This window comes from Panthera uncia, chromosome B1 (genome assembly GCF_023721935.1).
Source record: "Panthera uncia isolate 11264 chromosome B1, Puncia_PCG_1.0, whole genome shotgun sequence".
NCBI classification, from domain to species: domain Eukaryota; kingdom Metazoa; phylum Chordata; class Mammalia; order Carnivora; family Felidae; genus Panthera; species Panthera uncia.
In genome coordinates this window covers 100,780,464-100,804,005 of record NC_064811.1, presented here as the reverse complement: position 1 = coordinate 100,804,005, position 23,542 = coordinate 100,780,464, and the positions used below count along the sequence as shown (strand labels likewise).

General features: G+C 34.2%; 1 protein-coding gene across 4 annotated transcripts in view; it reads right to left on the bottom strand.

The window, feature by feature from the left end:
* Nucleotides 1-23,542, bottom strand: part of BLTP1 (bridge-like lipid transfer protein family member 1) — a 223,467-nt gene that overhangs the window by 104,197 nt on the left and 95,728 nt on the right. For 2 of the 4 annotated variants that reach the window (XM_049631120.1, XM_049631123.1), the window contains exons 29-40: nucleotides 19,839-20,089; nucleotides 16,744-17,002; nucleotides 14,872-15,709; nucleotides 12,590-12,660; nucleotides 10,791-10,964; nucleotides 10,187-10,307; nucleotides 8,233-8,379; nucleotides 7,761-7,888; nucleotides 7,233-7,432; nucleotides 3,826-4,023; nucleotides 2,934-3,145; nucleotides 6-157 (exon numbers count right to left, since the gene is read on the bottom strand). In XM_049631120.1, coding sequence (XP_049487077.1) covers nucleotides 6-157; nucleotides 2,934-3,145; nucleotides 3,826-4,023; nucleotides 7,233-7,432; nucleotides 7,761-7,888; nucleotides 8,233-8,379; nucleotides 10,187-10,307; nucleotides 10,791-10,964; nucleotides 12,590-12,660; nucleotides 14,872-15,709; nucleotides 16,744-17,002; nucleotides 19,839-20,089 — 2,751 coding nt within the window. Of the gene's footprint in view, nucleotides 1-5; nucleotides 158-2,933; nucleotides 3,146-3,825; nucleotides 4,027-7,232; nucleotides 7,433-7,760; nucleotides 7,889-8,232; nucleotides 8,380-10,186; nucleotides 10,308-10,790; nucleotides 10,965-12,589; nucleotides 12,661-14,871; nucleotides 15,710-16,743; nucleotides 17,003-19,838; nucleotides 20,090-23,542 lie in introns of all 4 variants that reach the window. The other 2 variants (XM_049631121.1, XM_049631122.1) reach the window with 1 other exon arrangement.

Here is a 23,542-nt window from a genome sequence, read left to right as displayed (position 1 = left end):
TTTACCTAGAAAATGAATGTGTAGGAGATCTCACATTGGTGGGAGCTGCAAAACTAAACCATATTTCCTTGATTGTCAACTTCATGCTACATGAATCTGGAGGTGGAGGCATCAGAGGTAGATCTTTTTTCAAATCATCAGATTCAACTCCTTCATCCTACATAAATTCAAAAACCAAAAACTTAGCTCCTTAAAATCACTAGTGCAAAGGTTAATGTTTTAAGCACAAAATCTTCCCAACAAAGCAAGTTCTACAGATAACACCTTTATATAAAACAGTTAACATAAACCCTGCTCAGCCTGATTCTGAGAAATATCTAGAGACCCTTGAAGCTCTAAGGATCATAGTCTGAGAAGCCACTGCACTGTAACAAACCATAAATCAAGAGATCTTAGAACTGAAGGGTTTCTCATGATCACTTCATTCAATCATATTTGTTTAGAGATGTTTAACTGTTATTTTTTCCACGTGAAGAAAGTGAGAGAAAGAGGTTTGGTGATTTGCCAAAAGGTCATACAATATTAAGTAGGAGAATGAGTGATAGAATTAAGGTCTTGTGCTTCCCACCACAACCTATTTTCCATTCCAGTTTAACAAAATACTTTAAACTTCCAAATAAAGTGCCATAAAAATAGTGTAGTCCATGTTCAAATAAATAACACTCTACAATCAAAAATTCTGAGTTATCTTATATGCTAGCAGTCTGAATCAGTATTAAGAAATAGAGGAGTATTTTTTAAATGTATAATCACCACTCTTTAGAATGCAAGGAGGTAAGAATAATATTAAGGAAACAAAAAAGTCTACAGCCTGTAATTTCTACTTATAGCTCTCTGATTCACTTGTGATCAAGATGAAGAAAAGACTGACATTTTCTTGTGGGATGATTAAGGAATCTAGAGTATCCACAAAATAGTTTGAATCCTAAGTGCTAAAAAAACAACTTGAACCATAGGCAACAGTAATTTTAAAGTTAGCAGGCACTAAATATAAGTCGACATTCCTTATCTGCAATTCTAAAATTACAATGTTCTGAAAAATCTAAATATTTCTGTGTAAATGTGGCAACAAAATTTGATCTGAACTGGTGATGGGCTATTTATCCCATTTGGCATTTTTATTAGTGTTGTGCTACATAAGTATTTAAATACTTCAAGACACAGTGCTATCTCAGATTCTACTAGGCGTTTGTGTAACATATAAACCACACACAGTTATTACCTTTCTCTTAAAGGAAAAAAAGTCTGAATTCTCAAATACACCTGACCTGTGGGTTTCAGACAAGGCTGTGAGAAGAAAGTCTCCAAGAACTCAAATTTTAAAAAGGGAAGGGAGCTTGGGGCGCCTGGGTGGCGCAGTCGGTTAAGCGTCCGACTTCAGCCAGGTCACGATCTCGCGGTCCGTGAGTTCGAGCCCCGCGTCAGGCTCTGGGCTGATGGCTCGGAGCCTGGAGCCTGTTTCCGATTCTGTGTCTCCCTCTCTCTCTGCCCCTCCCCCGTTCATGCTATGTCTCTCTCTGTCCCAAAAATAAATAAAAAGTTGAAAAAAAAAATTAAAAAAAAAAAAAAAAAAAAAAAAAGGGAAGGGAGCTTGTAGGTAATAAGCAACTAATTATAATAATATGTGAAGCAAAGCAGTAATACACTTAGATTCAGGTTGACCGAATTTTGGGCACCTATGGTATGTGTAACTGATGACAGCTAAAGGCCAATGCATGTAATTTGGGAGCTCAGGTGAAGCATAACCGATGGGCAAGAGTAGTGTCATCAAATTATGGAGCAGGACTAGGAAATGAAATAAATCAGGGAGTGGACAAATAGCAAAAAAAGCAAAGTAGCCAAAAAGAGAACGTGGGGTGAACACCCACATTTAAGGACAAAGAACTGAATAAGGACATGGACCAGCAAAAGTCAGAGAAGCCAAAGTAAGCAATGTTACAAAATTTAGAGATACTCAGCAAGGAGAGTAGGATCAGAGAGATCAAGCAAGACACCTGAGTTTCTGTCAAGTATATTAGCAGGATAGAAGGACAAAGAGAGCACAGCTGGTTTTTCCCAGTTCTTTTGTCCAGTGAGAACCTATTGGATTTTTTAATTTCCTTAATTAAAGTGCTAATTCCCAACCACCATTCAAATACTTCCAAAGACCTCACAAGAAAACTGATTAAACTCTTTAACTATGCCTCAAATCAAAATAAATGTTTCAAAACTAAATTCCTAGAAACCTGGGGTTCAGAGCTCATTATGCCAATGGATACTGGATATCCATGACATTTCTTAAAAGGTGGTTTCTTTCCTCTTCAACTGGTCTAATTTTCAAATGATTAGAAGTATATGTATATATGTGTTTAAAAACAACATCTATCAAGTTCTTACTATGTGCCAGACACTGAGTTAAACCTTTCATATGTATTATCTCCTTCAATCTTAAAAAATTAGAAGGTCAATATCATTATAACACTATACAGATGAAGAAACTTCGGAGATGAAATAACTTGCACCAATCACTGGTACAACTCTTCTATAATCTAGAATTTTGAATATTTTCATTATTGCTATTATTCATCATGACATTCTACCATTATAAAAACAATAAATGAATTGCATATAAAATCCTTGAAACAACATAAAAACAATGACTACTTTTCTGATATTCTATTAATTTAATAATTCAACAAATATTAAGTGCCTAATATGAGCAAGGTATAAAGCAAAGCACTACAGCAGATACAAATAGATCTATGGTATGGTACCTACATTTCAGAACTTACACTCTAGTAGTAGTATATAATCACCAAAATACTTTGATTACTATTTAAGCAAAATCTAAAATATGGAAAGAGAAGCAAATATACTCCAGAAATTAACTCTGAATTGGGTGTGCAGTTTTCTGTTATTTTTCAAAGCGCTATTACTATTAAAAATTCACCAACTTGTTCATCTGAAACAGAATTTCCATTTAAGTCTGAAGAAGGACTTATTCGATCACAAGGAAGATTATCATCAGAAACATCAGTATTATAGCCACTGCCAGTTGGAGAATCAGAGGAATTATTGGATGTCAGCACTCCACCTCTTTCTGTGACACTAGCTTTACCCATAATTCCAAACGTATTATATAAAACAGCACCAGATTGTCTTCCTCCTTTAAAAATGAAAGAATATATTTATTAAAAATGGTAGGTGTATAAATGCTGTACTCTACAGTATCCATAAAGATAGAAACAAAAAATAAAAATTCATGAAGATATTCTTTCTCATCAAAACTTCTCCTTATCCATAAAAGTCACATAAGAATAGATTATCAGATAAAGAATTGTGGGCATATAAAATTACTATCATACATGACTAAACCTAAAGTCTTATATACAACTCAGCCTTCCCTTTTTTTGTATATTATTCAGTAATATAAAAGAAAACAAATGTAACTGTAAGTCAGTGTGTCTCACTGAATAAAGGATTTACTGTATTTTCATCCTGCAAATCTCTACTAATCAAAAATCCAGTTTACAAAGACACAAACTTTCAAAAGCTGGGTGGCTTTATATTTTATTCAAAAATTTTTTCTGAACCACAGATTTTTCTGTTCAACCACTGATGCTTTGTATGTCTACATGCTCTGTTAGTTTTGAATCACACAACGAAGGGAAAGTTCCACTTATGCAATTGGGATGGAGCACCCACCCTGGTTAATAGTCCCACATACCACACTTTCTGCTTAAATATGCTGATTCAGGTTATTAAAAATCACAATCATTCAAAACATTTCAGCAACATGGGGCCAATTTGTCCCTCATTTAAGCAGAATTTTTTAAGAATGCTTACCTTTTATGGTTAAATTTTCAAGTCCACATTCAAACATTATCCAACCCCATTTTTCTTGGCTGGGACCTATGCGAGTCACATCTGGAACAGCTTGCTGATCAGTTTCATCCACAAAAGTAAACTCATCCAACTCTTCAAGAGTAAATAAAACTTTGGATTTCTCAAAAGGAATAGCAGTGATGGCACAGGTACCAATATCTACTATCAAAAGAGAACAAGACGACCATTTTTAAAGACAGAGAGGTTTGTATTTAAAAAAAAAAAAAAAAAAGAAACATTTGGCATATCTTAAAAAGATATCTTAATACTCTGTCAAAAAGAAAAATAAATGAACCAACCAACTTCTAAATTAATGCCTAATATCTTACTACTTAAAAAGTGCCAGAATCTCACTGAAGTAAAAGGGAGGAAAAGGGATTCCACAGTTAACAAATAATTGCTCAGAGGCAGAATGAATTCATTTCTGAAAGATTATAGGCACTCTAAAAATCTAAAGTTAAATAGCTCCTGAATAATTCAGTTTCATGGTAAACTATTTTTACATCATCATGTTAGAAAAAAAATTATTTTAATTAATTACCCAGCTTTAGGAAAAACATTAGAAAATAGGAAAATTACAGCTTTTACTAAAAGATTACTTTATGGTAACACATTTTATATAATTACAATTCATAACAGACATTGCCATAATAATTCCACTGCTTACAATATGCAATATGGAAACTAACATCCTGCATGCCTGGCAAAGGCTTTTAGTTTACTTTTTTCATTTCTTTCTGTGATTACAGCTAAGAGAGAAAAGGGAAAAAAAAAAAAGGTTTAAAAAAAAACACGTAAATTTAGCACTCAGAGATAAACTTGTTTACATTTGAATTAAATTTCTTTCTAGCATTTTAGAGATTATTTTACAAACAAACCAGCTTTGGTTCCCACATTTCAAGTAACAGTAAACCATGATAAGTTCCTGAGGGCATTAAAAATTCTTCAAAGATACTATTTTAATTGTTACATAACATCCCATCATACGAAAACACTGTATTTTGCACTTATGATTAGAAAGTCTTCCCTTGTCAGAGACTAAATGTTCACTTACATTTTTCTATGTTTTTCCATTATTTATTTTTTCATATTTGCCTTTAATTCCATGAACTTATTCTGATGTATGATATAAGGTGAGATTTAATTTAAATTTTACTGAAATTTTTGGATTAGGTAATTACTTGCATAAATCAAAGATCCAAAATGTGTGAAAGGGTATGCCATGAAAAGCTCCAATAGCACACTTGGACATCCACCTCCCCTCCCTTTAGGTAACAAATGTCATTAGATTATTGAGAATCCTTTCACAGATATCTTATGCACATATAAAGACAATTACATTTTTTTTAACATTATGTTTTTTACATACGCTTTTTTACACTATGTTTTGTCTTTAATGACTTTTTTCTACATAGTGTGCCTTTTAAAATTCTATTTAATTACTTCTTACAGTCTCTACAACACCCAAGTGCAAACTGGTTACCAGTGCAAACTAAGCCTTTTTATATTTAAGCCACTGTATTTTTTTTTTTTCCAGCACCTTCTGCTCTTTTTTTTTTATTTTTTATTTTTTAATATATGAAATTTACTGTCAAATTGGTTTCCATACAACACCCAGTGCTCATCCCAAAAGGTGCCCTCCTCAATACCCATCACCCACCCTGCCCTCCCTCCCACCCCCCATCAACCCTCAGTTTGTTCTCAGTTTTTAACAGTCTCTTATGCTTTGGCTCTCTACCACTCTAACCTCTTTTTTTTTTTTTTTTCTTCCCTCCCCCATGGGTTTCTGTTATGTTTCTCAGGATCCACATAAGAGTGAAACCATATGGTATCTGTCTTTCTCTGTATGGCTTATTTCACTTAGCATCACACTCTCCAGTTCCATCCATGTTGCTACAAAAGGCCATATTTCATTTTTTCTCATTGCCACGTAGTATTCCATTGTGTATATAAACCACAATTTCTTTATCCATTCATCAGTTGATGGACATTTAGGCTCTTTCCATAATTTGGCTATTGTTGAGAGTGCCGCTATAAACATTGGGGTACAGGTGCCCCTATGCATCAGTACTCCTGTATCCCTTGGATAAATTCCTAGCAGTGCTATTGCTGGGTCATAGGGTAGGTCTATTTTTAATTTTCTGAGGAACCTCCACACTGCTTTCCAGAGCGGCTGCACCAATTTGCATTCCCACCAACAGTGCAAGAGGGTTCCTGTTTCTCCACATCCTCTCCAGCATCTATAGTCTCCTGATTTCTTCATTTTGGCCACTCTGACTAAGCCACTGTATTTTGTACCAGCTCTAGGACAATAGATCTCAGGCAACCATGAAAAGTCTCTTTATTTGGAATCCTCAAAATGCTTTGCCCTCAAACACAAGGATGGTGAAATAAGCTTTGAGAAAGCCACAGCAGTTACACAGACCCAGGATATAGACAAGAATCATGGAAACTTCAGAGCTCACAGAATACAATGAGCAAACTCAAGATAATCATTTGTTCATTCAGGATTGGTCACCTGTCCTATATGTAGATTTTAACATAGCAATCATCTCAAGTAAGAGTGACAAATTCCATTTTTTCTAGATTGAATCTCTGACAATCTGAGATCACTGAAGCCTTTAAAACGAGCTATGCACTAAATTACATCAAAAATATTAAAAGGATATGTAACATCTCTAGTTTTTCACCTCAAGAGGGACTTTAAGAGACACAGCTATTGTTCTTATTGCTACTATATTTTATAGATTTGACTAACAGCTTTTGATATTGCAATTCTTTTTTATATATAAGATAATAATCTTTTACATTTACTTATTTACTTTTGAGAGACAGACAGAGAGAAGTGAGAAGGGGAGGGGCAGAGAGAGAGGGAGACAGAGAATCCCAACAGGCTCTGCACTGTCAGCAAAGAGCGTGACGGGCTTAAACTCACAAACCGTGAGATCATGACCTGAGCCGAAATCAAGAATGGGACGCTTAACCAACTCAGCCACGAAGGTGCCCCTTGCAATTAATTCTTTTTAATGAAGTTGTGCCAACAGAATGATTAAAAAGTAAGAAAGATGATAAAGATCATACTGTTTGTTTTATAATGAGCCAGCAGATACTATGAAGAAAAAAGAGAGGAGACAGAAGCAGTTCCTAATTTGGGCCATACCACTTACTTTCCTACCACAGTTTACCTTCCACAGTCATAGAACACGAGTAACTAAACAATTAAATACCATGTGTTCAATATATGCAGAAATACCTTTCTCTTATAAAATACTCAAATTGTAGCAATATTTTTAAAAATCATGTTTCCTTTTGCAAATTCTTCTTACATTTATACATGTCAAAGAAAAATATCTGTTGTAGAATCCTACCTGTTGTATCAAGACCCCTAAGTTGCCCATGAACTCGATGAATGTTTAACTTGGCTGCAATTTCTTTGCCTTTTTCTGCTCCAGCATTTGATCTGAGAGATCCAGATGACTGAGGCTGCATCTTAGTGGCATGGACATACCTATCAAAATTTGATGTTCTACCAGGTTCTGCATTGTTTGACGTCTCTTCAACCACACCTCTTTATGGAAAAAGAAAAAAAAAAGAAGTATGACAGTTAACATGTAAACAATATAGTTCAGTAAAAACATTTAATAAATTGTTTTTAATTCCACTGTTTTAATTAAACCAATATTCATAACAAATTTTTCAGTGTTTACTGAAAAATAGTATGTGTAAAACCAGTATGAACTTTTAAAAACCTACTTTGCATATCTATAAAGTGTTATTTGAAATTCCAATACAAATTTTGAGTATTAGCACCAGTTTTCAGAAATATATTAAAATGATGATTGTTTCTTGCTTTTACATCCAACAAGAAAATTATAGCTCAAATTAATAAATTTTACCTGTTCATACGAACTTGTGTAGCAATTCTGTCAAAACACAATGCTACTAGAGAAACATGAGTCACGCTTTTATTAGGAGCTGTACTTGGAGATTCTTCCACGGAGGCTTGTAACAAACATAAGTTTACCTAACACAAAATGTCATAAATTTCAGAGTTAAAAACTTAAAAATTACCACTTAAACAAAAAATATACAAGAAACTGAAAAACTACTGTTAAGAATCATGTATGTATGTGTCTGATAGACTCTCATAATCATAATTCAATTCTTATTGGATGGATGTGGAATATTTTATAAGTATTACCCCATATTCCAATTAAGTAAACTATATTAATTTTTCCATTAGATCATCAAAAAATAAAATATATATTTTTGATATAATCTATTCTACCACCATTCAGCTTAGTAAATACAAAGGATAAAACCCACCAAAATGTTTTCCTCTTTCTGGAAAATTTTTTAAATTGTTACCTTTGGTATGCTAACATTAGCCTGAAGACCTTTAATTGTTACATTATCTTGCTTCATTATAAGATTTGTCTGTGCTTGTCCTTGGTTAGTAGTTCCTATGGTAGTATGTTCAGTTTTTGTTCCTCTAACATCTTGTTTGGAAGATAGCTAGAGATTAAAGTAGAATTATTATTTCAGAGAACTTTCATAATTTCCACATCATCCACAATTGAAACTTGTTTATCCAATGTGCTCCTTTATGCCCATCTATATGCCAGCTGCCATCCACTTTAGCACCCACACTCTTAAAGTCCAAACCTTAGAAAAGCTAGCAACACTACTAGCAGCTTCAGGCCTGAAGAGAAGTGATATAAAATAAAGTGAAAACACCCTACAGAGAAACACAAAAAAAAATGGCAATAGGTATTATTTTAGAATCAGTAAAATGTATTAATTTAAGAACAGATTTGGTTTTTGATAATTGGCTCCTTACTGGCTGAGGATATTTTCAAATTTCTTTTGATGTACATTCATACCCTAACTACCTGTCACATGAAATGCCAATATGTTTTGAATAACTGGATCATTAAAAATAACCAACCTCACTTTATCTTGCCTCTAGTCTCTAGCACAAATACGACCCAGATAAATTTGAAAGTCAAATGGAGAATCACCATGATATGACTGCTAAGAAACTGGCTCAGTGGCTAGAACTACAACATAAGTAGAATATCACACACCAGGAGATGATGACTTAATTCACTGAAGTGAACAAAAATAATCTTGGGGCACCTGGTGGCTCAATCCATTAAGCGACTGACTCTTGATTTCAGCTCAGGTCATGATTTCATAGGCTTGTGAAATCAAGGCCCGTATTGGGCTCTGCACCGACAGTGCAGAAACTACTTGGGATTCTCTCTCTCCCTCTCTTTCCTTCTCCTGCTCATGCTCTCTCTTAAAATAAATAAAATTTACAGGCGCCTGGGTGGCTCAGTCAGTTAAGCGGCCGACTTCGGCTCAGGTCATGATCTCACAGTCCGTGAGTTCAAGCCCCGCGTCGGGCTCTGTGCTGACAGCTCAGAGCCTGGAGCCTGTTTCAGATTCTGTGTCTCCCTCTCTCTGACCCTCCCCTGTTCATGCTCTGTCTCTCTCTGTCTCAAAAATAATAAATAAATAAATAAATGAATGAATAAAATAATAAATAAATAAATAAAAATAATAAAATTTTTTTAATAAATAAACTTTAAAGTACTTTTTAAAAAAAGATTCTCTTTCCCTCTGCCCCTCCCCCACTTGTGCATGTGTGCCCATGCATGCACGCTTTCTCGCTCTTTAAAAAAAAATAAAAATAATCTCAAAAATATTAAGACACAAGTTATCTAATCACAGAGAAAAGTCAAGATACTATGCAGCTTTGCCTTCTTAGAAAATCAACGTACCAGCCTGACAATTGATTGCTCATTCACTTAGGACCAAAGTTCTTTAGGAAAGGCTTAGAATTAAGTTACTTCTGATATAAAAGAAAAAATAAAGCTAAACACTTTAATAAATATTTAATTGCTATTTATTCACAGTACAGTTATATATGGTATCTCTTAAGGAGCCAATAACATACAAAGACTATTCAGAAATGTCTATGGATTTGGAGTGCCTGGGTGGCTCAGTCGGTTGAGCTTCCAACTCTTGATTGCAGCTCGGGTCATGATCTCACAGTTCATGAGACTGAGCCCCGTGGCAGGCTCTGAACTGAAAGTACAGAACCCGCTTGAGATTTTCTCTCTCCCTCTCTGTCTGGGCCCCTCCCTCATGCTCTCTCTCTCAAAATAAATAAATGAACATGTAAAAAAAAAGTCTATGTATTCCAATTTAAAGGGCTAATAAAATTTTAATACATGTTTTTTTTTTCAAGTTTAAATATCATGTACACATGAAGAGTATTCAATTGGCTACACTCACTGAATAAAAATTTTCTTACATTTTCTGAGAAGGTAGTCTTGCTATTTTGGACAGCTTCCCTGAGGACTTTGGCATGGAGATCATCTACAATTGCAGCTGGATGGCGGGTACTAGCACAATGAACCATCGCTTCAATATATCTGAGGGAAAAAAAAAAAAAACAGTAAATGAAAAACTTAAATATCACTTAATACTACAGTCTAGTTTATCTAAATAGGCCCATTATGTTCCACTATAGATTTTATTCGTGTTAGTTTTGTCTCCTTTGCTGGGCTATAAGCTCCTTGCAGGACACAGAAATGTATTATTTCCCCTTTTTCCTTTCATTAAGTAGATACTAGTAAGAATATCAAACATACTAATTAGTTCCTGGGTGTTACATTTTATGCTCATCATCCCAAAGTAAAAAAGAGAAAATATAATGCAATATAATTATTACAATATTGCAATATAATTATTTATGCTGAAAAAGTAACAAATGATAAACCTTTTTAAACATACTTTCATCTTTGTTCAATCAAAATAGCCATCATCAACAATCTTCTTTATTAACACATACACTAATCATATCACATACACTTATAATTTTATGAAATAGTTATATTTGTAAACAAAAGTAATACCTGTCCAAAGCTTCAGCCACCAGGGGAGTCAGAACAATATCAACAGTCCCTTTTACTTCAACTATGGCTGTGGTCCTGGTCTGAGAGACTGGTTGATCCAGGGTCCACTCTTCTGTTAATGTTTCATCATCTGTGTTATCAACAGTTTTCTTTTCCAGAGGAGTATATGGTGTACTATACAATTTAACAAGCAAAATACAGATTTAAAAGATCATGGGAAAGAATAGAACTTAAAGTTTCCTTAAGATGAATGACCACTCAAATGTACATTTATTTCAACTAAAAATTTCATGGAATTGAACTAGATATTTTATGTCCCAAATGCTTTTCAGAGACAGGACAGGTGAGGTACAAAAATGAAAACTGATCAAAGATGGTTAATACATCAAGTAAGAAAAAAAAATGTTGGTATAGTTATTTGATGGGGCTTTCCCAAAATATGAAAACTACAATACTGAATTCTTGTTAGTTCCCAATTTTGATATGCCAAGTTATGGTATGTCTAACATAGTATGTCTAACAGAAATGCTACAGGCTGCTTATAAATGTTGGCAAAGCCATGACAGACAACAGAGTTGAATTATTTGTGGTAATTCACAAATAAAATTTTTAAAAAAAAGTTCCAGAATTAATCTTCTTTTTCTTTCATTTTCCCAAGGCTTTGGACAATTCCTGACACATGATAGCCAATGAAATATTATTTGTAAGAATGAATAAATCAGCTGGGAAAACAAATGATAAAATAAGATGCAAGGCCAATTATTTATTACTTACAAGAAATGCAACTGAAGTATAAATACTATAGACATGTGGAAGGTAAAAATAATAAGAATAATGGAAAAAGATACTCCATGAATATATTTGTATCACAGAAGCATAAGAAAGCTGAGGTGGCTGGATTAATATCAAAGTGGACTTAAAAAAAAGAATTACTACATGAGCCAAAGAGGATATTCTGTAATGATAAAACAATGTGAGCAGACAGAACAATGTGTAAAATCTACTAAGAGTTTCAAAAAAGTTAGAGAGGGAGAGAGCCAAACCATAAAAGACTCTTAAAAACTGAGAATAAACTGAGGGTTCATGGGGGGTGGAAGGGAGGGGAGAGTGGGTGATGGGTATTGAGGAGGGCACCTGTTGGGATGAGCACTGGGTGTTGTATGGAAACCAATTTGACAATAAATTTAATATTAAAAAAATAAAAGTAAATAAAAAAATAAAAATAAAATCAGAAACATCAAAAAAATACATTTAAAAAACTGACAGAATTGAAGGAAGAAATAGATAAATTGACAACTTTAGTTAAGATTATACTACTTTCCCAGCAACTGATAGAAATGGTGAACAACAAACCAGTAAGCTTAGAGAAGATCAGACAACACCATCCACCAACTCTGCCATGTGCACAATATGACTCCATCCAACAACTGCAGAAAACACTTTCTTTTCCACTGCTTGTGGAACACTCACCAACACGGAATACTAGCTAGGGTACAAAACAAGTCTCAACAAATATAAAGACCAAAATAATAAGGAATATATTATGTGACTACAAAGGAAATTAGAAATTAAAAGCAAAATGCTATCTTTAAAATTCTCAAATATGTGGAAATCAAGCACTGCATTTCTGAACAAGCCAATGGGTCAAAGAATTAAATTATGAAGGAAAATTTTAAAATAAATAAATAAAAGATAAAGTTTACAGTCAAGTAAGTAAAGAATGGTTATTCCTCAGAATAAACTCCACATATCATTAAATTACATACTTCAAACTTCAAAAGTATGTAATTTCTACTTACTTCGAAGTTGTTCCTGAAAGTTGCATTCCTCTGTCTAGTAAAGAATTAGCGGTGAGCCCCTGTTTGATAACCTAAAATAATATAAAACATTATAGTCTAGAATTTTAATATTAATTGTTCTCTAATTTTATGCTATCAACTGGTATTTGTCAATATCCAGATTACCTTGTTAATATGCTTTTCATATGTACAATAAAAATATTTAACAAATTGAGAAAGTCATATAAAATATGGAATCGGCACTTTCATTTTCTGATTATTCAGACAAATGAGAGGGCAGGGCTGTGAGGATTCAATAATGATAGTAAAAGACTACATAACTAAAGCTTAAAAATAAGTGCTTCAAATGTCTTTACTCCGAAGTTCCTTTTCTGAGCTTTTCTTAAACTAATTTTAGAACCTTCTCCTAACACAATCAACTTTTAAGTGAGAAAGAATCCCAGAGAAACATTAAGTTAAATGAAAAACTAGATTGTAGATAACATATAACAATTAAAATTAATAATGCACTTGGTTATTCAAAACAAACTGAACTCTTTTAAATGCTAGCCAGTTATTCAGATTTAATAGAGAAAAATGACTTTCTTATTGCCTATATTCTATTTTGAAATTATCTAAAGATATGAATTACTTCCTTGACTTATTTACTCCAGAGAGTTGATTGCCTAACCAAACTAGAAAGATTTATGCAATTACTAAAGTAATTCTAACCTCTCAGTTACTATTCTGTATGGAAGTACCATATGTTTTTTATACTGGAAAATTCATATACCAACATATTTTCACATGGAATAAAGAAAACATTTTGAAATCTTAACATGGGTCATTCATCTTGGGCAAGAAATGGCACAACCTTAAAACCAAAACTTTGTAATGGTCACTAATGCTTCTTCTTCCTTCAACAAATATTGCTCAAATGCATACATGTATTCCAACTCCATTTATCACATTTCCAGCATTACTTAAGTCCAGCCCTGTCACCTCTTGCACCAATTGCTGCAATAGCTTCCTAAGTGATTACCCCACTTGTTCTCCTGCTTAATGTCAATTCAATTCTACTTAGTAGCTAAAGTATGTAAGATCACATTTCCTTAAAGTTCTCACAAGTTTCCTAATGAAATTTTAACTACTGAAACTGTGGTTTTTAAGTCCTTAATGATCTGTCTTTTGTTTGGGTCTCTAGCCTCAAAATGAGCAATCTCCCTGCTAACTAACTGTTCAGTGTGCACTGACTTCTTTCCCACGTTAGAATTTTAGCAAGGCTCATGCCTGTGCTAGGTCTTCCCATCATCAATTTCTTCTCATACTTTAAGTTTCAGTGCAAATATTACCTCCTCCAGTAGATCTTTAATGTGAATACAATATAGGTAGCCCCATCCCCCATTATTCTCTTTTTGATTATCTTCATAAGACTCTTCTCAATTTGTAATCATATACCTATCTGTTTTTCTATTAACTGTCTGGGTCCCACACCTAAACTTTAAGTCCTATGTCTGTTTTCCTCATCACTGTACATCAAATGCCTGGCACACAGTGGTATATAATATCTGAATTAAGAATGAATAAATTAACATTTAGACACTTTAAATAAGTGTGTATGTTTATGTAAGTAAACACCACATAAAATTCCTAAACACTGTTAATCGTTTCATAAGATTTTACATGCTTAATTTTGGTCTTTAAAATCATTTTTTAAAAATCTCTTATAAATGTGTAATTTTATAAAAGTAGTTTTCATATTGGCTATTATCACTAAACTTATTTTGATGCATTTTTAGTGTTCCTTTAAAAAGCTATTTACAGAATACATTACAGAAATGGACAATAACCAATTCCTGCTAAATTAGAAGGTCTCAAATGTCAAGCACATGGAATTGGATTTGCATAGAAGCAACTAGAGTTTTTTTTTTTTTTAGAAGCAGTTACAGATTGAGTAGAAAGAACACCAGCTATTAAAAACAATTACAAAATTTTATTTTCAAGACGTGAAAATTTGAATCACAGAGACTTGATCTTAATCTTAGAGCATAATGTGTATAGAGACCATATATTAATTAACACTGTAACAATCAAGTCTGAAACTATTCCTTAACTTGATATGCTTAAACTTATAATACTCATCGATAACCCTAAGATTTATTGTTACACATGAAGCCATGATTTCAGAAATTCTACCTTTCCGAGAGGTAGTTAAAATGACTGAGAGAATAATTTTGGAAACATCTTAAAAACTGATTTATCTAACTAAATGTATCAGTGGAAACTAATGGCTTGGTTTATACCTTAAAAGTTGGAACAGAAAGCTGTTCAAATGATGATGAACTTTCTTCACTGGTTGGAGTGTCCAGATCGAGGGGACGATGCAATGAGGATTTTGAGGTTCTTTTGTTAGTAGGGTGCTTCACTGACCAATTAATTACCTGAAACTGAGTAAGGTAAGTCTGATAACAGTTCATCACAGGTTGTTGAGAAGTAATCTGTTCACTCTCTACTGTTTTCTCAACTTCTACAACATACGGATGTTCTATAACATCATCTTCTCCACCTAACGCAGAAACAAATGAAGCCTGGGAAGGATGAGTTTTGAATGGCAGAGTTCGGGGATCCTGAATGCTTTCTCCATGGCCAGTAAGTGGCCCTTCCACACTGTGATATATGGAACCCCTACTGTAGTCAATCTGCTGTGTTTGCTTTTTCTTCTTTTTTCTACCTGGATAAGTTCCCGGGCCTTCATCACTGCTAATGGGCTCAAATTCTTCAGCTGCAGAAAAGTAGGCTTCACTATCAGCCATTGACATACTGGAATCCATTGATCGATACTGATGAAATGAATTGGAGTCTGCTGATGGTGTGTATGGAAATGAACCAAAACTCCTTCTCTGCTTTGGTGAGTCTAGCACGTTCTCATCACTTCGGGAGACATCACTACTAAACTGGACTCCAACTGTAACCGGCTGCTTGTCCCCATAAAAAGCAGCAGTAAGGCTCTTGGTACTTCCAAGTCGAGTGGAACATACAGAGGCTTGTCGTTTCAAGGGAGATCTCAGAGGAGACTGACCTACTGACTTTTCCTGAGTATTAGGAGACACGGGGCTATTTCCTGATATCTCTGTAGGAATACTAAAGCAGAAAGCAAAGCTATTACCATTTACTATACATCATATAAGTACAAAGAGAAGCACTTAGAAAACTCTTTTAGTAATTTTAATCATTTCTTTTATGAATAAAGGAAAATCTAAAATTTTACAATAAAATATACAAAGTAGCACAACAGCACAATATGTATTCATACCCCATGTGGTTCTGAAAAAATTGAGGCAGCTTACAGCAAAATACAAACTTGAAGAAACCCAAAGTATAATCTTCAATCCATACTTTGTGGACACTAATGCATTTATAACTTTTTTTTTACATCCTTTAAAAGTCTGTCCAACAAAATATACCAAGGCCTTTGATTAAATGAGAGGCATTGAAGGAAAGGAAGAAGTTACAGATAACCCCAATATCACCAACTTCAGCAACTGATGCTAGTGCTATTTACTGAAGCAGAGCAAGTTGAGCATGAGAGGTACTAGTTCATTTTTTATAGGTTGAGTCTGAGGTCTCCATGAAACATCCAAGTAAAAATATATATAAAAAAAGTAGCTGGGCCTATAGAAACAAAAGTTTTGGCTGGAGTTTCAGATTTAAAAGATCTTAATTAAAGCCAAACCATTATTGAGACCATCTAGGGAAACAGTACAGAGTGAGTAGAGATAAAGGTACAGAACAGAGTCCTGAGGGATAATATCCAACCAATGGCAGGTTGTAAGAGGAAGAGAAAGAAGAGATAAAGGGTGAAAAATGGAGGACATGGAAATAGGGAATAAGAAGGAATAGCCAAGGAGAATGGAGGAAAATCTGAAATGTTCATATCTGTGAGATGACAAGAAATATTTATTTTCATTATACTTTTCTGTATTTTCCTATTTCTGCAGTGAATATGTATTAATTTTGTAACCAGACAACAGCAAACTAACATTTAAAAATATGTTCAGGAAGAGAAAATTTTCTATAGTATGAGTTGAGAGGAAAAAAGATTTTCTTGCCAAAATTTTTGGTATTAACTATCTTATTAGGATCAGGTTTCTAAATCTAATTGAATACTGACTGACCTTACTTGGCCATCATCTCTTTTCGCACTATGCAAGAATTCTTTTTGAACCAAATGGTCATCAGCAACAGAAGAGGGACTTTCTTTTTCTCCAGCCAATAAAGGCTGTGCAGCACTAGAACTACTATTTTCTTCTGAGGAAGAAGATGAGCTATGAGATCGTAACGGTACTTGAAGACTAAGGTGCTGAGTTTTTCTTTCTACTTCTATTCCCACTGATTTGTTTTCCCATTCTTTCCTCTTCATGCCATTCACATTACCTGAACAAACAAAAAAGTAGGTTATATGAACATAATTTCAAAAGCAATTTGTGAAAAATGTGAACACTTAATCCAATTTCTTATTTTTATAAACATAATCATTTTTTACAGCAAAAGTATTCAGTTTCACATAACAATATGCTAAACACTATAGAAAGATATCTACATTAGGTATGGATCCAGAGTCCATAGTCATTGAAATTTTTCTTCCTCTTTTTTTTAACCTTTATTTGAAAATTTTCAAACTTAGAGAAAACTTTAAAGAATAACACAAAGCCACCATAAATTTTTTACTTGGAATTACCTATTTTAAACATTTTGCCCCATTTTCTCTATTATGTATAATATATACATAGTGCTTTTTGAACTGAAAGTCATTTGCAGACATTGTGGCCTTTTACCCTAAATAGTTAAATGTTTATTTCCTAAGAATAATAAATAACCACTGTATAATTGTCAATTTGATAAATTTAGTATTTATACAATACTGTTATCTAATCTGCGATGTGCTTCCCATTTTTTTCAATTGACCCAATAATGTCCTTTAAAGCACCTCTGCCCCTTCAATCTAAGATCATATATTACTGCATTCAGTTGTCATGTATTCTTTAATGTGGAACATTTCCTCAGCCTTTTAAAAGAGCCCTGTGATGTGTTATGTAAATGGAGGAGAAGGAGAATGAAAAGAGAGTTCCACAGCTGCTTAGATCCAAAAAATAAGTCTGGCCCAGTTTCTATTCTCCTCCAACCATCCCTGTGTTATCCAAGAAAGAGGAATCTGCTAGTAGGATAAAACTTCTCTCCAAGAAGAATGCAGTCCTAGATGGAATTTAAGGGGTAAGAAGACTTAAGAATTTACAATGTAAGTAATATTATTTGCTTCTCTTACCACAAATGGAAAAATCAAAGCAGTAAAAGTCAAAACAGAGTTTCATTCACTTGTAAGTGGTAGGAAACTAGTGTTCACTGACCTTCCAAGGAAATCCTGAGTTCTACCATGTGCCCTCCTTGATTCTATCCTAACACTGCACATCTATACTTGGCTCCTGGAAACTACAACAATCAGAAAGTCACATACTTACATAGTGGTTAAATCTATAGCAAATTTATAGCAATTTGTGAATTATAAGTCACTCCTGAATCAACAGGAGATACAGAAAATCCTTATTATTATACATTATAAGAGTTATAATGAGCTTTGCTTTGTTCAGTTGGAGAATTTGTTCTCTTCCCTCTTTTCCACTATGTGTAAATTCCCTGTAGATTTTCTGCCTTCCATTTGTGATGGTTAAATTTTCATCCAGATTAGAAAATCAAGCAGTGTTGAAATTAGTGCCAGCTGTAGTACAGCAGAAATAACACTGAAGTGGCTTTGATGGCCCTGATTCTAGTTTCTGCTTAGCCATCTACTTGGCTATATGATTTCATGCAACTCAGTCTCAGTGATGAGCCTCACTTTCCTTACTGTAAACAAGGAAAATATAGAACTCACATGGAAGCTTGAAGATTAAATAAGAAAATGCCTGTGAAAACTTTTAAAAACAAACATTATTCAAATGTAAGAAAGTAATATTATAAAAATGATATATTTTATTTAGCATCTTTCCTATCTTTTAAATGTCAAGAAGTTTTAATGTTTGCAGATTTTATACAATAATGTACTGTTATTGGGGCGCCTATGTGGCTCAGTGGGCTAAGCGTCTGACTTCAGCTCAGGTCTTGATCTCACGGTTTGTGAGTTTGAGCCCCACGTCAGGCTCTGTGCCGACAGCTCAGAGCCTGGGTCCTGCTCCGGATTCTATGTCTCCCTCTCTCTCCGCCCCTCCTAGCTTGTGCTCTGTGTGTCTCTCTCTCAAAAATAAATACACATTTAAAAAAAATAATAATAATGTACTGTTATTCTAGCCAAAACTACAGAAGTCAACTTTAAATAAGATGTACATACTTATGTATTAATATTTAGTGAAATATCATTAAAACGAGAGTTTGACGTATGTAGCTCAGCTCTTTCCTCTAAGAGCTCCTTATACATGGGAAATCAATACACTTTCTTCCCTCCCTTTTTGTCTACAGACAAAAGGCAGTGCTGTCAATGCTTCTGAATAGATCTAGAGGAAAAGGCTAATATTAGTAAAATACCAAGACTTCTCTAAATTTCACTTCTTGACAGCATGGCAACTTAAGCAGTAAACACTGCACTTAATTGTAGGAACACACAATTAAAAAAAATCCAAAGGAAAATCCATTTGTGAAGTCTTTAGAGAAAAGATACTAGATAAATCTAAGTCTAATATACTTAAAACCACCATTTACTGCTCATACCAAACTTGTATATTTACAAAGTTATGCTACTGGATCTAAGGAAAGGTCACATTTCTCTTCTTGATACGTTCAATTTTTAGTGATAAGAGTATATTGCAAAAGTAGTTGGTAACATGAAGCCCAACAGTATAAATACTACTCTTGACAAGTTTTCCTATAAAAGTAACCTTGATAAAACAACTGTTACCTTGGAACACAGCTATTCGTAAGTGCACCTCTGGAAGCTGACTTCTAGGAAATGATATGTAATACTCAGAATACAGTTGGCTAGGAAGATCACCAATACCAACAATGGGAGATCCAAAGAGTAGGCCTACTTTTGCCTTGTATAACTATAAAAAACTCATTAGTCTTAACTGGCTTTAGTTAAATCATCTGCAAAACAAAGGCAGATTATAATGAATTCTACCTGTAAGACTGCTCAAAAAATTGAGTTGAACAAAGTAACACAGCTCTCTCAGAATGATGTAAAGATAAAGATAATAAAAGATTAGCACAAGTGACAACACATTACCATCTACAATTTTGGGAATTTCTTTAGTAATAATCCATTCTCCAGGCTGTAACAGAGACTGTCCATAATACATATCAGACTCTGCACTCGTGCTTGAAAACGCAGAACTACTGGAAGGTGTCAACTCTTCAAGTTTGAAGAAATCTAGGCCAGTTACTGTGCCACCAAAGAATCTGCAGCCACCAAGACAACCACATTTGTTCTTACACCTCTTATTCTTCAGGGTATCATCTGGCCACAAAAACCACAACCTAAACAGAACCCAAAACAGAAACAAACAAAAACAACAACATAACAAAAACTCATTAAGAAATAAAAAACTTTTTGGCAAATAATTAAAAATAAGTTAATTGTTAATATTTGTAAAAGACAAGGTAAACACAAACATAAAAGTTTATTTTTATTGTGGAATGTCTTTTTAACCATTTTGTCTTTCTTAAAAAAAAAAAAAAAAAACAGTCTGGGAGGCACCTGGGTAGCACAGTTAAGCATCTGACTTGATTTCAGCTAGGTCATGATCTCACAGTTCTTGAGATTGAGTCCCAATACCTGCTTCATATTCTCTCTTCTCTCTCTGTCCCTCCCCCTTCTGCTTTCTCTCTAAATAAACAAATAAACATTTAAAACAAAAACCCAATATCACCATGGTGAGATGAAAGTAAGCAGGAACAGGAAGAGAGATGTAGCATATGCTACAAGCTACAAACATATATATATATATATGCTAAGTATATATATATGTATATATATATATACATATATATATATACATATGTATATGTTAGAAAAAGCAAACGTTAAAGATCAGACATTTAAATCCAATTTTAAAATAGCAGTTTTAAATATTTTTATTTAAATTTTATTTGAGAATATTTAAATATTCTCAAAAGGACTAAAAATTTTAAACATTAATGTAAAAAATGGACAAAACCATGGGTATAGATTATACTTAATAATTTATCACCGTTAGCACTTCACAGCCTATTTCACATGGTAAATACACCAAAATACTATAAACGTGGGACAAGTAGGAAATTATTTCTCAATAAGGCCAAAATGATGTATAAGGCCAAAATGATGCATTCTATCTTTTAGAGAAAAAAACTAATAATTTTGTAATAAGGACTTCAAATGAAGTATTAAGAATTAAGGCAATGGGAGAAAATGTATGTAAAAGTCTTCAGGCTCTGTGAGTGGTCCATACATAAGCCTGTCAGTATATTAACTATCCTCTTTCTTAAAAAAATATAATACAAATATAGGAGATATATCTTTATTCCTCTTTTTCAAACTTTAAATGATAAAACCATCTCATATTAAGTCTGTTTTGCTAAACATATTTACACGCATTATCTCACTGTCTCCTCAGGGCCCTCAAGGGAAGACAGAATAGGTATTATCATTTTCATTTTACATTCACTCATTTATATTTCTTGAACATATCTATATGTGCCTAGTATTGTGCTAGGTGAAAGTGACAGTCTTATCCATGTGAAGTTTAGAGTACAGAGGCACAGACAAGCCATAAACAAAAATATCTAATCATAAATTATACTGAGTGCTATGAAGTAATAAAAAAAAACAGGGTATTGTGATAAGGAAAAAGAAGGAAACTTTCAAAAAGTAATATTTGAGATGTGAAAGATGAGATGAAATATATCAAGTTAGAAGTGGAACATCAGTCTAGAGAAGACAGAAGGAAAAATACATGAGAAAGCCTTAGGATTAGTGAAAATTTGAGGTATTACTGCAATTAAATGTTATCAAATGCAAATCACTTCTCCATTATAAAGTATTAAGATTCAGTCACTAAACAAACTATTTTAAGCACTATCAAAATAAAAGATCTTACATATTCCACACAGTTTTTACCTCATTTGTGTAGCAAAAAGCTTAGCAAAATGCATGGATTTGCTGTCATCTAGACATGGGTTCTAATTCCAGTGGTGCCACTTAATAACTCTAGGATTTTGGACATGTTAATTTCTGAGCCTCAGTTTCCTCAAATGTAAAATTATGGTCTGATATACCTAATAAGACTGTTTTGAAGATTAAATGATATAACATATGTAAAGCACCTGATATAAAACCTGCAATACAGAAGTTGCATAACAAATGTAAGCTCCCTTTCCTTACCTTTATTATAGTTCAGTGCACTAGTTCTTAAACTTTAGCTTGCATTTGAATCACCTAGAGGACTTATCACAATATGGGGAGCAGGGCACCACCCCCAGAGTTTCTGAATGAAGTCTGGTAAGGTCTTATTATATAAATTTCTAACAAGTTCCAAGTACACACTGGTGGTGGTGGTTTGGGAAGTATACTTTTCAAAAACACTGACCTAAAGAAACTAATGACCTTTGTGTCCAGCAACTTCTCCAATTATATGAAAAAATAATATATCTAGGCCCCAAAACTCCTGGGAATCAAATATACACAAAGGCAGCCAGCCAAAGCTGAAGATCAGTGAGTTACCTCTGATACCTACATGCTAGGAGAGGCAATCACCAATATGCCTAAACATGCCTACCTGTTCTTGCCAAGAAAGTGAAGCTCTGACCGGGCCACTTCTCAGGGATGTACTAGCAGTAAACAACCTTAAAAGATGAGGTAATGTCTCATCCTGAAATAGAGCAGGCTTGCTTCCACTTACTACAAAAGTGGTAAAGGGCCGCCTGGGTGAGCCAGTCAGTTAAGCGCTACACTCTTGATTTCAGCTCAGTACATGATCCCACGGTTGTGAGATCGAGCCCGCATCAGGCACAGAGCCTGCTTGGGATTCTCTCTCTCCCTCTCTCTCTGCCCCTCCCCCACTCACACACACGCACGCGCGTGTGCTCTCTCTCTCAAAATAAATAAACGTAAATAAGTTTTTCTTATGCAATGTATGGGGCAATATGACACACTGAGAAGTTATTTGTTGTTTATCATTTATCTGAAATTCAATTTTTAAAAAAAAATTTTTTTTAACGTTTTTATTTATTTTTGGGACAGAGAGAGACAGAGCATGAACAGGGGAGGGTCAGAGAGAGAGGGAGACACAGAATCTGAAACAGGCTCCAGGCTCTGAGCTGTCAGCACAGAGCCCGACTCGGGGCTCAAACTCACAGACCGCAAGATCATGACCTGAGCTGAAGTCGGACGCTTAACCAACTGAGCCACCCAGGCGCCCCTGAAATTCAAATTTAACTGGGCTTCCTGTATTTCATCTGGAAACCCTACTTTGAGGGCACAGAGAACCAATGCAAGCACATAGGACTCTGGCTAGTGCTTTTGCTGTAAGTAATAAAGTCCTTTGTCTCTGGCCAGAGGTCTTGTGTTTTCTGCCAGCAGCCATGAAACTGTGGTAGGCTAATTTGTTAGCTTGCAGGTAGGATAAAATCCCAGACTCTTCACAATTATTAACCAATCAGAGCACTGAAACCAATCTAAATGGTTGGATTTACTTGAACACCTGGAACCTGAATCACATGATGCCACCTCCTTAGCTTCATCAGCACCTTGTTCTACCATCTCAGCTAATTAGACGCAAGTGCTTTGTTCACATTAACTGGCTTCCTGAGAAATAATTATCAAAGAAATCAAAGTTTTTAAAACAATATTCTCCACACATGAGCTTCCATACTCACTTTTATAAAATGTCAGGATCTTAAAGTAACTTAAAAGATAAATGTAACCTCAATAAAAACCTCAAAAAATTTTTT